At 39.1% G+C, this 16,006-nt stretch overlaps 1 protein-coding gene across 2 annotated transcripts in view; it reads right to left on the minus strand.

The window, feature by feature from the left end:
* Window positions 1-1,353: 1,353 nt before the first annotated feature.
* LOC124619736 (protein LTV1 homolog) overlaps window positions 1,354-16,006 on the minus strand; it is a 53,023-nt gene continuing 38,370 nt past the window's right edge. For both annotated transcript variants that reach the window (XM_047146309.1, XM_047146308.1), the window contains exons 6-9: window positions 13,642-13,855; window positions 9,594-9,902; window positions 9,223-9,462; window positions 1,354-1,533 (exon numbers count right to left, since the gene is read on the minus strand). In XM_047146309.1, coding sequence (XP_047002265.1) covers window positions 1,420-1,533; window positions 9,223-9,462; window positions 9,594-9,902; window positions 13,642-13,855 — 877 coding nt within the window. In that variant the 3' untranslated portion in view covers window positions 1,354-1,419. The remainder of the gene's footprint in view (window positions 1,534-9,222; window positions 9,463-9,593; window positions 9,903-13,641; window positions 13,856-16,006) is intronic.

Genomic DNA, 16,006 nt, shown 5'->3' on the forward strand with positions numbered 1-16,006 from the left:
CACATTCATTTTCTAAAATTTGTTCACCAGGCACAGATTGTACTGTCATTACATGAACAACACATAATGGCACGGGAAAAACTGTGCTTGGCAAACAAATCTTAGAAAAAACATGGGTAACGACAACAGAGAGAGAAATAAGCACATTACCTTGAGAAAAACAAAGGAAAAAATTCTACATCAACAAAAGATGAACAGCAACATTCACAGGTGATTATATCCAAACGTAAAAAAAAAACTTGGGCATTTAAAAACACCAAACAAAAAGATACTGTTAACTTTTGTTAGTTTTAAAAAGGCTTGTGATTTGATAGGCAGACTCCCTCCTTAAACCTTGAAGGAAACTGCAGTAGACAGGAAAACTCTGGAAATAACTAAAAAAATTCTTCCAAGAAGGAAGTAAGTTTAGGATTTAACATCCCACTGACACTGAGGTGACTAGAGATGGCAAACACTTACAAACACAGTATCGAAATTTAAATTTCTTGGAACAACTTGTAGTCCCTTCCAATTGTATCAAGAGAAAGACAAGATACACCTCTCACGACGCATGCGAATAGCAAGATGTCGTAATGTTCTTGATCATAAACAAAGAGGAAAAGTTTTGTTTTTCTATTTGTAGAATCAGCTACATACCATCCAACGAACTTGCAGATGACATGATGTTTTCTGAGAAAAAATGGCAGCAGAAAAAAGCACGGAAAATATGTCACAAACAGCGACAATAATTCCAATAAACGTGCAATAACATACAATAAATAAGATTGAAAAAACCCACCGATAATGGTGATTTTGTTGCCGAAACTAGTTTGGGAAAACAAACAACAAGGTGTTTTGCATCAAGGCAGACTCAGTTTCTGATATGGTTGTTTTCTATGCAAACACCGACCACATGGAAGAGTTCCAAGATAAAGTTACTGAATATTCCATAACTGAAATCAAAATTAGTTTCCACAAATAATGACACTCCAAAGAAGTCTGCATTACTACTATAAATGCTCCACAAAATTTAGGATGTTTCCTCTTGATTGCCCGTAAACTAAGTTGTCCCTCCCAGACCCTTTTTTGTAGCACAGCATTAAGACCTGATCAATATTACATTTATTAATCTACATGTTCTGTAACTTAACACTTTCTTTTTAGCATTTTCCCACTCTCTCTTCATTTTATCTACAAAAATATGACATTAACTTGTATTTTTACATTCACTGATATAAAAGTGATGTTCTGGCAAGCAGAACACATCATTGATTTGAAAAGGTTTGTTGGAATCCTGTCTTCTGGTGTAGCCCTGGGTATCTACTTCTCTTCTCCATTGAGAACAGAGGCCGTACAGAGAACAAATACATTCTGTAAATACTTAAACATACTAAAAAAATATTTATTGTACAAAGTGCATGGTTCCTCATGTACAAGTAATTACAAAATTTTCACACCCTGCTGATTCAGCTTATTATTCAATAGCACTTTCTCTTGCCTTTTCTTTTCTTCTTTGAAGGCAATGGCATTTGCCTTCTTCTCCAGCCGCCTCTCCTAGAATTTAAGATGATGAAATTAAACAATGGAAAGTCTAGGTTGGAATATCAACAATTATGAGTAATCAAACTCGGTGAGCACTGGGAAGATTGAAGAAATCCTACACTGTTATCCTAGGAGAGTTTAAATATTCAAGTACCTCAAAATTTACTTTTTTCCTGCGATAACAGTAAACTGGGTAATACTCAAAATGACTACAAAGCTAAGATAGCCTGCAACAATAAATTTTAGAAACACTAAGGAAACACCACGAAAAAACCCAACCCCAACTTAAATTTAAAGAAACGTGAGAGATAAGTAAAGTATATGAGTAAGAAACAAAAGTTCACTGGACAAATATTAACCACCCTTTTATAACACTGGCCTCCTAAGCCATGTCCACAATTAGTTTGCAACATGTTTCCAGCTACTATTGTTTGCCACATGTTTCGTAACATGGAAACAGCTATCCATAGCAGTGTTGGTGCATATCAAAGGAAACAATGTTTCAAGCCAGCTACAACATATCACTGCTGCATGGCACTATTGTATGTTTATATGTTGTATTGTGATTTTGTCTGGCAGTAGCGAGTTCATTCCAAAAATAGTGGAGTAGAATGTGAGATACAAGCAGTAAAAAATATCTCCGTGCAAAACTGCTGATACATTTGACAATTGCGTTGAGAAGAAAATTAGATCATGTGTATTCCAATACTGATGGGAGAAGAGAATTGTTGTGAACAGTAAAGCAGTGAGAAGTTGTGATACACTGTCTACAAACCAGCATGGTTTGGCTGTCGAATCCTGCAATTTCTGTGGGATATTCATGTGCCAAAGAAAACTAAGAATACCGTGAACAAAAAAGTTCAAAAAACTATGCTTGCTTGCATTGCATTTTATATTGTACAGTAAACAGTCATCCACAGTTGTTTTGCCAGAGTACACTTCCTTGAGAGCTTCAAAATAATGTGCTAACTTTTCATGAATTTATTTGTTTGATTAGAAGCTTTCAGAGGTATATTTGTGGTGCAGTAAAAACTGATGAAGTGTCATCTCATCTCCATGAGCATGTGATCACATCATCCATCTGTAAATCATATGAACTGAAGCTTCCTTGTGGGATATAGTGGTTTCTTGCTTCAGCATTTTGCCTTAAGAAATTATGAAGACAAACAGTTGTAAGGATGACTGTTTGTATCATCTCAGGTTTCCAACAACAAAGGATTTCAGGAGACTTGAAAAACTAAAGCTGTAATACTGAAAGGTTGTGTATAAGCATTCTAGCCCTAAACAACCATCTACAAGCATTCTAGCCCTAAACAACCATCTACAAGCATTCTAGCCCTAAACAACCATCTACAAGCATTCTAGCCCTAAACAACCAGTAAGTAATTAATTATTTTTTGAACATGCCTTCCTGTATATAATTTCATAATGTTTTCCTGTAATAGAAACACATCATCTGCCACAAAAACATATGGTAGGCCTTTGTTCCTCCAGGTAAGCATTCAGCTTCTGGCAACTTGAGTTTCTTTTTGGGATGTAGTTCACTTATGGTGACATTCTTGAATATACCGCCATTGAGATTCTTCCTCGACAGTCAATAACTTTGTACAAAAAGTTGTGATAGACATTGAGAACACAATGCTAAATGCCTTTGTAATTGTATAATTTGTTTTTCTAGCAATAAGGCACTGTATGACATACACTTCCCATCAACTGCTCCCATACAATGTGCGTAGTGAAGCATCTGTGAGAACGCATATGCCAATCATTTTTAGTCGCCGGCATCTGAAATAAATAAATGTGATTTTAGGTTTTCGAGGATTTGCTAGTGGGAGAAGGTGATGACAAAGAGGAAGTTGATGACCCTTCTACATCGCCTCCTCCAAAGCAGAAATTAAGGTGAATCGATGGGAAGCAAGGTACCAGTTGGTACAGAATTATTTCCCAACTATTTGCAAAAGTGCTGAAACGATAGGAAGAAAAGGATATATAGACAAATGTGGTGTCTCTGGCCAGTATGTAGCAGTCATGTTTCGCATACTGCCACAAATAGAAGAGCAAAGACCAAACAAAAGCTGAATGAGGTGCTATCACAATTCGAGTTGGATTGTTTTGAGAGTACGAAGCCGTCAGTGTATGTGGATGTATCAGGGCCTCAACAACTAGTGTTGAGTCCTTCATCACATTAATATGAAAGTCAGAAACTCGTCACACAGTAGAGGAAGTCGTGTTTGATAATTTATGTCAAGTTATATAGAACGGGTAGCTTGCATGCCTCAGTGATACAGATAGCCATACCGCAAGTGCAACCACAATGCAGGGGTATCTGTTGAGATGTCAGACAAACATGTGGTTCCTGAATGGGGCAACAGCCTTTTCAGTAGTTGCTAGGGCAACAGTCTGGATGATTGGGTGATCTAGCCTTTTAACATCAAACAATACAACATTGCTGTGCTAGTACTGTGAACGGCTGAAAGCAAGGGGAAACTACAGCCATAGTTTTTCCCGAGGGCATACAGCTCTACTGTGTGGTTAAATATTGTAGAGGTAAAATAGTCCCCCATTTGGATCTCTGGGCAGGGACTACTCAGGTGGATGCCATTATCAGGAAAAACAAAATTGCATTCTACATATCAGAGCGTGGAAATTTAGATTGCTTAATCGGTTAGGTAGGTTAGAAAATATAAAAAGGGAAATGGATTGGATGAAGTTAGGTGTAGTGAGAATTAGTGAAGTTTGGTGGCAGGAGGAACAGGACTTCTGGTCAGGTGAATACAGGAAAGTCAGATAGGGGTACTGCAAAAGTGGGTTTAATAATGCATAACAAAATAGGAATGCAGGTAAGCTACTATGAACAGCAAAGTGAATGCATTATTGTAGCCAAGATAGACACGAAGCCCACACCCACCACAATAATAAATGATCATATGCCAACTAACTCCGCAGATGGTGGATGAAGAGCTTGATGAAGTGTACAGTGAAAGAACAGAAATTATTCAGATAGTTAAGGGAAACAAAAATTTAATTGCAATGGAGACTAGAATTCAATCATAGGAAAAGGAAGAGAAGGAAAAATAGTAGTTGAATATGGACTGTGGGAAACAAATGAAAAGGGAGAGTTTCACACATATTAAAATTTAATCATCGCAAATACTTAGTTTTACGAATCATAAAAGAAAGTTGTTTATGTGGTAGAGATCTGGACACACCAGAAGGTTTCAGACTGATTACATAATGGTAAGACAGCCATTTAGGAACCAGGTTTTAAATTGCACATTTCCCAGGGCAGATGTGGACTGTGACAAGAGATTATTGGTTATGAACTGTAGATTAAAACTGAAGAAACTGGAAAAAGGTATGAAATTAGCGAGATGGGACCTGGATAAATTGAAAGAACCAGAGGTTGCTAAGAGTGTCAGACAGAGCATTAGGTAATGGTTATCTATAACAGGGGAAAGGAATACAGTAGAAAATGAATGGGTAGTTTAAAGAGATGGAATAGTGAAGGCAGCAGAGGATCAAATAGGTAAAAAGACAAGGCCTCGTAGAAATCCATGGATAACGCAACAGATATTTAATTTCAATGATGAAAAGAGAAAATATAAAGATGCAGAAAATGTAGCAGGCCAAGGGAATACAAATGTTTAGGAAACGAGACTGACAGGAAGCACAAAATAGCTAAGAAGGATTGAATGGAGGACAAATGTGAGGATTTAGAAGCATATTTCATTAGGGAAAAGATAGATATCACCTACAGGAAAATTAAAGAGGCTTTTGGAGAAAAGAGAAGCAGCTGTATGAATATCAATAGCTCAGGTGGGAAAACAGTCTTAAGGAAAGAAGGGGGTGGAAAGAGTATATACAGGGTCTATACAACGGAGATATACTTGAGAGCAATATTACAGAAGTAGAAGAGAATGTAGTGAAAATTACTGAACTATCAGCTTAACATGCCGTGGTTGCAAAATACTTACACGAATTCTTTACAGAAGTATGGAAAAACTGGTAGAAGCTGACTTCAGGGAAGATCAGTTTGGATTCCGGAGAAATGTAGGAACATGCAAGGCAATACTGACCCTACGACTTATCTTAGAAGATAAGTTAAGGAAAGGCAAAGCTACATTTATAGCATTTGTCGACTTACCGAAAGTTTTTGACAATGTTGACTGGAATACTCTCTTTGAAATTATGAGGGTAGCAGGGGTAAAATACGGGGAGCGAAAGCTTACGTCCAATTTGTACAGATACCAGACAGCAGTTATAAGTACAAGCAATACAAGTCAAGGGGCATGAGAGGAAAGCAGTGATTGGGAAGGGAGTGAGACAGGGTTGTAGCCTGTCCCCAATGTTATTCAATATGTAAATTGAATGAGCAGTAAAGGAAATCAATGAGGAATTAGAAGTAGGAACTGAAGCTCAGGGAGAGGAAATGCAACAAAAGCAAAACAAGGATAATGGAAAGTAGTCAAATTAAATCAAGAGATGCTCAGGGAATTAGAATAGGAAATGAGACACTTAAAATAGTAGATGAGTTTTGTTATTTGGGCAGCAAAATAACTGAGAACGGACGAAGTAGAGGGATATAAAATGTAGACTGGCAATTGCAAGAAAAGCATTTTTGAAGAAGAGAAATTTATTAACATTGAATACAGATTTACACATTAGGATGTCTTTTCTGAAAGTACTTGTTTGGAGTGTAGCATTTATGGAAATGAAACATGTATGATGAACAGTTTAGACCAAAAGAGAATAGAAGCTTTCAAAATGTGATGCTAGAGAAGAATGGTGAAGATTAGATGGGTAGATACATAACAAATGAGAAGGTACAGAATAGAACTGGGGAGATGAAAAATATGTGGCACAGCTTGACCAAAGCAAGGGATCAGTTGATAGGGCATGTTCTGAGACATCAGGGATTACCAATTTAATACTGGAAGCAAGTGTGGGTGGTAAAAATTGTAGAGGGAGACAACAACAATAGCATACAGAATGAATAAAAATTTGATAATATACATATATAATGAAGTTTTCATTTAGTTATGTTTACATAATCCCTCAGGTCTTCCATCAGTAACTTCAGGAACTATTTGAGGTATAGCTTGCTTCGAAATCGGAATACGAGTAAATAAGAAAAGCTCTGAAATGAGTCTCCTGGTGAAAACTAAAAGAGTAACAACAGGTCTTTGGTTGACTGTAATTGCTTTTTTCCCCCAAAACAAATGGTGTTGCTCTATTTCCCAGAATTCCAAAATGGTGGATGACATCCAAGTGAAGTTATGGAGAGCACAGCTGTCTTCAATGTTCAGTCCCTGCTGCAAGTTATTCCTACCAGTTCTTCTACAGAATGGTTTCATCCACCAATGATGATGATATCTTTCCATGTCAAAGGATCCTAACCGACACCGTCCAGACATGAGTGTCACGTCTTGCCAACGACAATCAGCTTCAAAGCTGACAGAAACTGCTACTGTCTGTGAATACAGATCAATTTCAACAAGCCTCTGAGTGAACATTGTGAAGGAAACTAGCTTCAATCAACATTTGGAGTCAGACATCTTCCTAAAAGCCACTGCTCATAGCAGCAGATAAAGCTGTATGTGTTCAGTGGGCCAAACAAGGCAGAAACTGGAAAGCAGATAGTTGCAGGCATGTAGTGTCATTCACCTAACAGTGGTTTTGCCAGCTGTCAAACAAGATAGGATGTTGAGCACACAGACAGCTCAATGAGGCATTTAACCCGCAGTGTGTAGAGTGTGCACTTCTTTCAAGATGTTTTAGGGATGTTTTCTGTATCATGACTAGAGCACCTAATTCAGATTATCATGATCATAAACCTGGATACAATCTTGCTGTCTTTCTCAATGGGCTAAATTAGTATAAAGCTCTAGTGATTCCAGTCAAATGAGTTTGTCAAAATGGTGCAATTTTTAGATGAGTTTCACTGCCGTGATCTTCTCTTTATGTTCTCGTGGATGGTGTTGGTATGTCCAAGAAGATATTTGCCTTCCATTCCTAGACATTTCGGTATGGAAGAAGCAAGATAGCACATGAGGTCAGTTTGTGTAAGCTACGTACAATGATATGTATTTCCATGCACTAGCTGCCACTGCCCGTCCAACACACTTTTCTGAGGACTCATGTTCACAGGAGTTGGGCCATAAGTGTCTAGGAAAGTCAATGCATACAAAGTGCATCTCAGAGTAACATAGGAAGAGGACAAGTGAATGATATTTCTGCCATATGTGGAACCACCAACAGCTAAGATCACAAGGATCTTTAAGAAATATAATGTTAAAACAACCTTCTGAGCACTGCATAGGATTAAAGATCTAGCTGACCTAGCCAAGTATCCAGTGGGATCGTGCACACCTTGCATTTATTACATTCACTGTGAATATGAGCTGAGGTGGCTGGGCAGACACAGTGCTATTTTCAGCAGCAGAACTTGGAGCATTGCAGGTACAGCCCTCTGGGGCACAAAGGTAAATCAGCAGTCACTGGGCATAGCTTGGATGAAGGTCATGTGTTTAATTTTCAACAGATGAGAGTACTGTGTAGGTCCAGTGGGTTTTGGAACAGTATAACAAAGGCAGCCATTGAAATTTGGTTGAATGATGACCTCATAAAAAGAGATGCAGCAGCTGATGTTTTTACCACATGTTGACCTGTTTTGTGTCACAATGTGTTACAAGCACTTGCTGGCAAAAGACATCCACATGGCACATGGGGTGAAGTCTGACCAACCATGTCAGGACTCAAGTAAGGACCCTCCCTCTCCCACACCCCAACCCACCCTAGGACAAGGGATGGGAGTGGAAGTTATGTCAGGTCAGTCAACTGTGATGTCTACACAGTAATAATCAAGATGCCCTCTCAACACTTTGAAAAAAAAGATGAAAGGAGTGACATTCATCAAAATGTTGCGTCTTTTAGACAAACTCACTCCGCTAGAAGCTTGAGAACTTTGTATTAGTATGAACTTCTATGTTTATTTCAACATTCTTGGTGACAGTGTTTTCCCTCTTCTTTATCTTCACAATGTCAGCCCTTCTGTCTTCCAAGATGACAACAGCCTCCTTTGTAGAGCTGCACACATACATGCGCAGTCTAACAAATGCTCAGGTACACTATTGCACCTTGACTGCCTCGCTAAATCACTAAAATTTTAATCCTGTAGAAAATCTCTGCACTATTTGGAACAATGGGTAAAATACAGCAATCAATGTCCCCACGGTGTGGTAGCCTTATGAGAGCTTATCATCAATGAGTGGCTTCAGCTGAATATGGCATATTTAAAGAAACTCACAGACTCTCTTCCTTGCCAAACTGAAGCTATTATTAATGCCAGAGGCTGTGTGATGACCCCTGGGGCCCAACAAATTGTTTTGTTTACGCTGCTTGTCAGGCAAATGGCAAGCATAAATTTATAGGACATTTAGCTCATCTTGTCTTGTGTGTTTGCCTGCAACAACTGTCTATGTAAGTATTCATTTATGTATCGAACAGCCCTTTTCCTGGAATTTTATGGTTCCTTTTCTGAAATGAAGGAACCTATGATGCCAAAAGGCAACATTTGTGTACTGGTGTTACATAAAAATTGCAAGTATCTTCTATTTTTGTTGTTGTTATAATTTTATTCCAGGCATCCTTTCCTTTCCTTTAAAGATATCTGCAATTACTGGCAGCAGAGCGCATACAAACCCGTCTGTATTCTTTCAGCATTCTTTTCCTTTCCTTCCTTTGTTCAGGAGTCTCATCTTTGGATCGAATAGACAGAGTTGACAACACTGAAATCACAGATTCTGAATCATCACAGTCAGCATTCTTCTTTTGGGCAGCATCAAATCTTGCCAATGACTGAGGTGTGAGCTTGTTTGTGTTATTACCCAAAACATCTAGTGGGATACCAGTCCTTTTGCTAACACGAATATGTTTTGATGGCTATAGGAGGCAGAAAAAAAAAAAAAACAGTGATTAAATTTACTGAATCTATGTGTACTGGAAAACAAAGGTATAAAATTCGATATATGTCGCAAGTTAAACAATATACAAAACTTATTGTTCTAACTTACTTTTACATCAGGTATCAGTTTGGGGTGATTGTAGATATTGGAGTAAGTTGACAGAATTGATTCACAATCCCATTTTTCTTGGTCTTTGTCCTTTACTTCAATTTTCACCATGTCATCGCCATCTTCAGAGTCAGATGACATCTTTTCAAGTATTTTTAGTGTTTTATCTACATAATTTAATTGAGAATTCTTTCCTTTTTCAAATTCCTTAGCACATTCCAACAGAATATCTGAATCTGGAGGTATGTAGCCCTCAATTTCCTCACAGTCAAGAGCACCAATTTCACTATCATCATAATCTGCAAACATCTGAAAATCGAAAAAAAGAACATTAATTGTAATATCAGGTTTCAATGAATATGAATAACAATTTGAGAATCATGGTCAATGAGCTCAAATAAAAGAAGTACCGTCAGGACAATCGTCCTCCTCCATTATCATCAGAATTATTTCTTGCTTTCCTCTTTCGTGGGATAACGTACAGGGCAGTCAGAAACAGTCTGAAAAGCTTCTAAGGGTGCTTCAGGTTAGGTTGTGCTGAGTAATAACTGTTAATAAAAAATTTCCATATGTTGCACCATTTCTGAGTTAATTAGCGTTGAAGTTAGGTAATCAGGCTGTTGCACACAAAAATTCAAGCACCCTGCCAGATATAGCATTGTCAAACATGTTCTTCATTTGGTTTCCTAAAAGCGAACAAGACAGCAGTACAAAATTTGGACATGGGACAGCAATAAGGAATGAACCTGAGCCAGAAGTTAGTTGGTTAGTTGGTGTGTTTGGGGGAAGCGACCAAACAGTGACATAGCAGTCCCATCAGACTAGGGAATGTTGGGGAAGGAAGATGGCTGTGCCCTTTCAAAGGAATCATCCCGGCATTTGTCTGAAGTGATTTAGAGAAACCACGGAAAGTCTAAATCAGGATGGCCGGACGTGGGTTTGAATCGTCGTTCTCTTGAATGCGAGTCCAGTGTACGAACCACTGCACGACTTCGCTCAGTGAGCCAAAGGCTGAGCAGTCCTGTGCACTATTATCCAAGCTATGACAACAACTGACACTAATTTTATCTGGCAGGCTAATTGAATTTGTGTCCACTATGACCTTATTGGCTAGCTTCATGGATAACTAACTCAGAAACAGCATAATGTTTTGAATTTTTTGCTTAACAATTACTTCTCAGCACAACCTACCATGCAACATCCTTACAAGTTTTCAGACCAAGCCGTATATATGAAACAAGCTGCTCTAATGTGAGAGGTCATGTTATTTTGTGAAACAAAACGGTGCTAAGTCACATTAACTGTGGAAAAAAAGACTGTAAGAAAGTGAGCCAACAAGGCCTTTATTGCAAATAGGCACTACACACACAACTCACGCAAACACAACTCACATACACATATGACCTCAGTCAAATGCCTGCTGAGGTCAAACTGGCAGTATGTTGCCTAATTCTGACAAAGCTCACTTCTGACGATCTTTTTGTTGTGCTTATCTGCGACTCAGTATCTCTGCTATATGGTGAATAGCAACTATCCTTTTCATAATATTGTTACACCTTCATTGCAAATAGGCAATACTCACACAAACACAACTCACATAAACATATGACCTCAGGTCAAATGCCTGCTGAGGTCAAACTGGCAGTATGTTGCCTAATTCTGACAAAGTTCACTTCTGACAATCTTTTAGTTGTGCCTATCTGCAACTCAGCATTTCCACTATATGGTGAATAGTAACTATCCTTTTCATAACGTTGTTACAGGCCATCCTGGATTTTACATTGTTTGAAACAAAAACAAGGCATGTTCATTCCCAAAATAACATTTCAGAAAACGACAGATGTAAATGGAGTCTTAAGACAAAGCAAAGTGCATAAAATCAAAAGCAAAAACCTAAAATCTATTTATCTTTCCAACTGACAAAAGCACAAGTGTGCAAGGAGGAGGAGAAGAGGAACATATGGAGTGGGACTGAGCATTTGTATTTCTCTCTCTCTCTCTCTCTCTCTCTCTCTCTCTCTCTCTCTCTCTCTCTCTCTCATAGAATCAAAGGAGAACTTTAAATGTTTGAAAGGTGAGAACTTAAATTAGCTGACTTAATGAAGGAAAGTGTATAACAGTTGGTAAAGAATAAGACGCAACAGAAATACCAACAAATGGTCAGAGTAGGAGACAAATGGGAAGAGGTTATAGTAATATAGACTGTGTTGGTGTACAATGGTATTAGGTATAAGGACAGTTAAAGGCTGGAAGGCACAGCATATAAGGAAGTGAACAAAAAAATTTCATGAAAGAGGAACAATGTGTAATAGTGACTGGCAAATGATATCCAACTGAATGCGTGGCAACTGTGGGGTGTTATAGGCATTTCAACATAATACAAACAACTAGTGCAAAAATCGGTTCTCATTTGAGTACAAGAAAGAGTATTTCGCAACACTGCACGACATATACCAAATGTGAAATCTTTGTACCCAATCTTTATCAATAGGTTCATGCTGTTCATGGAATAATGATTGCTATAAAGTAATTTTTTTTACACAAGGTACTAAACAAACCAGGTTCCTTTCTTGTACTTGGACCACAGTAACAAAAATAATTGACAGCTATTTGTTTACAGGAAAGCTACGATAGCAACAACCAAACAGAGAATGAGCTTGCTCATGCCTGCTGTTCTGTGCCTGTTGTCATATTGCTCTGTTACCGGTGCCCATTGTCACAGTCACTTGCACACACAGTTTGTGGCCGGTAATGTAACAATTATGATTGTTTTTCATTGTTTTGCTGTGTAGTGTGCTGATTTTTCATGATGTGAGATCCAAAAATAGTTGTGAAAGTGTACACGAAAGCAATAAGGCTATTATCACCATGCTATGCAATCCCAATGAGTGTTAAGGGGCAGCACGTTGATGAATCCAGAACTAAAATGCCCAGCCGTTGCGGTCACAGTCGTACTGTGCATGCAGACAAACATGAGTCGACAGTACCACCCCTCTTGTGCTCAACTCTTAATCATTTTGTTGTTCTGATTGAGGTATGGTGGTTCCTCTTTACAAAAAGATTTGGCTGAGGTTATGACTGTGATACCACCAGCCAATACCTTGGCTGACATCAACAAGGCCTGCACTAAACCATGCTGACTATATCAATATGTAAGAGGCAGTCACAAGGTTTCTGTTTGAAAGCCGTACAGTCCAGAATTGGTGTGACAACCATGCAAAATCGCCCTGAGCATTGAAGCAATCATCCCACCAATGCAACAGCTTGGGGATACCCGTTGTATTCCTTTGCCCACGCAGCCTACATAACACACTGGTCCATCCCTATACCAATTCCATTCCCAACCATTGCCATGGGTTTCACATCCTTTGCAAGATTCACCCACCCAGCAAACTTATCCTACCCTATAAGAAGCCACCTATGAAAGCAGCAACCTCATATATCAGCTCCGCTGCAATTTCTGCACAGTATTTTATGTGGGCTTGCCCACCAACCACGTGTCCACCAGAACGAATGGCCACTGTTATACTGTCATCATGAAAAGAGTTGACCACGTAGTGGCACAACCCACTGTCTACCCCACTGTCCCCACACCCTCTACACAACAGTTCCTCCTTTTCTCTGTCTGTCAACCCCCCCCCCCCCCCCACCCCCTCTCTCTTTCCACCCCATCCCCCAAATCCACAGCATCACAACATTGCGCTCTCCGTGTAGAATGTAAGCAGTGAATGACAGGAAATACATTCTTGGCATCCAGAGACAGTGGACATGTGAGTTTGAGCTGTACTCGTGTGTGTTTTCTATATCTGAAGAAGAACTCTGTCTGAAAACTGAAATATTTCTGGCAATCTTTTTCACTGTGTCTGCCTGTAACTCAATGTCTCCTCTGTGTAGAGTAGCAATCCATCCTTTCCATAGTATTGTTACTCCATCCTGTGCTTTCAATTGTTTGGTTCTAGAAAACTGAGTTCTACATTATATCTGCAGACTCAGAACAGATAAAAATATTTTAATCCAACATAGGTATTTCTTTAAACACTGTACTTACTTTCTCAAATCTCCCGTCCAACAATGTCAACTGCTCATTACGTCGAATAACAGAACTTGACATCGAGTAGTTCGTAAATCGTGACTTTGTTTCCTCTTCAGCAAATGTAAATTCAGACCCAGGAAGACTACAAATCTCATCGTTTTCATCTTCTTCCTCTTCAGTTTCTTCCAAACTGTCTCCAGTGGATGCAGTATCATCTGAGTCATATTCCCTTTGATGATAACACAAGAATAGATTTATATTATTATGAATGCCACAATGATATGGACTATCTAAAAGACACTTTCTAAGAAAATTTTAATGGTACCATGCGTGTTAAACAGAAATTTGAATATATATATAAATACATATTTAAAAACAAAGATGATATGACTTACCATACGAAAGTGCTGGCAGGTCGATAGAAACACAAACAAACACATACACACACACAAAATTCAAGCTTTCGCAACAAACTGTTGCCTCATCAGGAAAGAGGAAAGGAGAGGGAAAGATGAAAGGATGTGGGTTTTAAGGGAGAGGCTAAGGAGTCATTCCAATCCCGGGAGCGGAAAGACTTACCTTAGCGGGAAAAAGGGACAGGTATACACTCGCGCACACACACACATATCCATCCGCACATACACAGACACAAGCAGACATTTGTAAAGACAAAGAGTTGAAACATTACAAATGTCTGCTTGTGTCTGTGTATGTGCGGATGGATATGTGCGTGTGTATACCTGTCCTTTTTTCCCCCTAAGGTAAGTCTTTCCGCTCCCGGGACTGGGACGACTCCTTAACCTCTCCCTTAAAACCCACATCCTTTCGTCTTTCCCTCTCCTTCCCTCTTTCCTGATGAAGCAACCGTTGGTTGCATAAGCTAGAATTTTGTGTGTGTGTTTGTGTGTCTATCGACCTGCCAGCGCTTTTGTTCGGTAAGTCACCTCATCTTTGATATAGAGGGAAACATTCCACGTGGGAAAAATTATATATAAAAACAAAGATGAGGTGACTTAACGAACGAAAGCGCTGGCAGCTCGATAGACACACAAACAAACACAAACATACACACAAAATTCAAGCTTTCGCAACAAACTGTTGCCTCATCAGGAAAGAGGGAAGGAGAGGGAAAGACGAAAGGATGTGGGTTTTAAGGGAGAGGGTAAGGAGTCATTCCAATCCCGGGAGCGGAAAGACTTACCTTAGGGGGAAAAAAGGACGGGTATTCACTCGCGCACACACACGCACACACACGCACACACACACACACACACACACACACACACACACATATATCCATCCACACATATACAGACACAAGCAGACACATTTAAAGACCAAATATGTCTGCTTGTGTCTGTATATGTGTGGATGGATATGTGTGTGTGTGTGTGTGTGTGTGTGTGTGTGTGTGTGTGTGTGTGTGTGAGTGTATACCCGTCCTTTTTTCCCCCTAAGGTAAGTCTTTCCGCTCCCGGGATTGGAATGACTCCTTACCCTCTCCCTTAAAACCCACATCCTTTCGTCTTTCCCTCTCCTTCCCTCTTTCCTGATGAGGCAACAGTTTGTTGCGAAAGCTTGAATTTTGTGTGTATGTTTGTGTGTCTATCGACCTGCCAGCGCTTGCAGGTCGATAGACCTGTTTGTGTGTCTATCGACCTGCCAGCGCTTTTGTTCGGTAAGTCACCTCATCTTTGTTTTTATATATAATTTTTCCCACGTGGAATGTTTCCTTCCATTATATATATATATATATATATATATATATATATATATATATATATATATAGACACACACACACACACACACACACACAGTGTGTGTATACAAACATCCACTTTAAGCCATGACCACAATTTACAATACTTTACTAATCTTTATAACATGAATATGCATGAACTTGTTTTCTCTCTCTCTCTCTCTTAGTTAGCGTTCCTTAGAATTAACACAAAACTAAAAAGAATAGTATTTACATTACTGCTATTTTCAAGAGATTGCCTTTAGAAAGGAAGTTCATAACTCCATCAGAAAAACATTTCTTCAACAAGTGTATAAACATAAAGATACCAGAAATAAATACACCACAAAGCAGGTATTTATTACCAGAATCAGATTTTCACTCTGCAACAGAGTTTGCAACGATATGAAACTTCCTGGCAGATTAAAACTGTGTGCTGGACTGAGACTGGAACTTGGGACCTTTGCCTTTTGCAGGCAAGTGCTCTACCAACTGAGCTACCCAAGCACGACTCACGCCCCGTCCTCACAGCTTTAGGTAGGAAACGAGGTACTGGCGGAAGTAAAGCTGTGAGGATGGGGCGTGAGTCATGCTTGGGTAGCTCAGTTGGTAGAGCACTTGCCCGCAAAAGGCCAAAGTCC

Source organism: Schistocerca americana, chromosome 6 (assembly GCF_021461395.2).
Source record: "Schistocerca americana isolate TAMUIC-IGC-003095 chromosome 6, iqSchAmer2.1, whole genome shotgun sequence".
Taxonomy (NCBI): domain Eukaryota; kingdom Metazoa; phylum Arthropoda; class Insecta; order Orthoptera; family Acrididae; genus Schistocerca; species Schistocerca americana.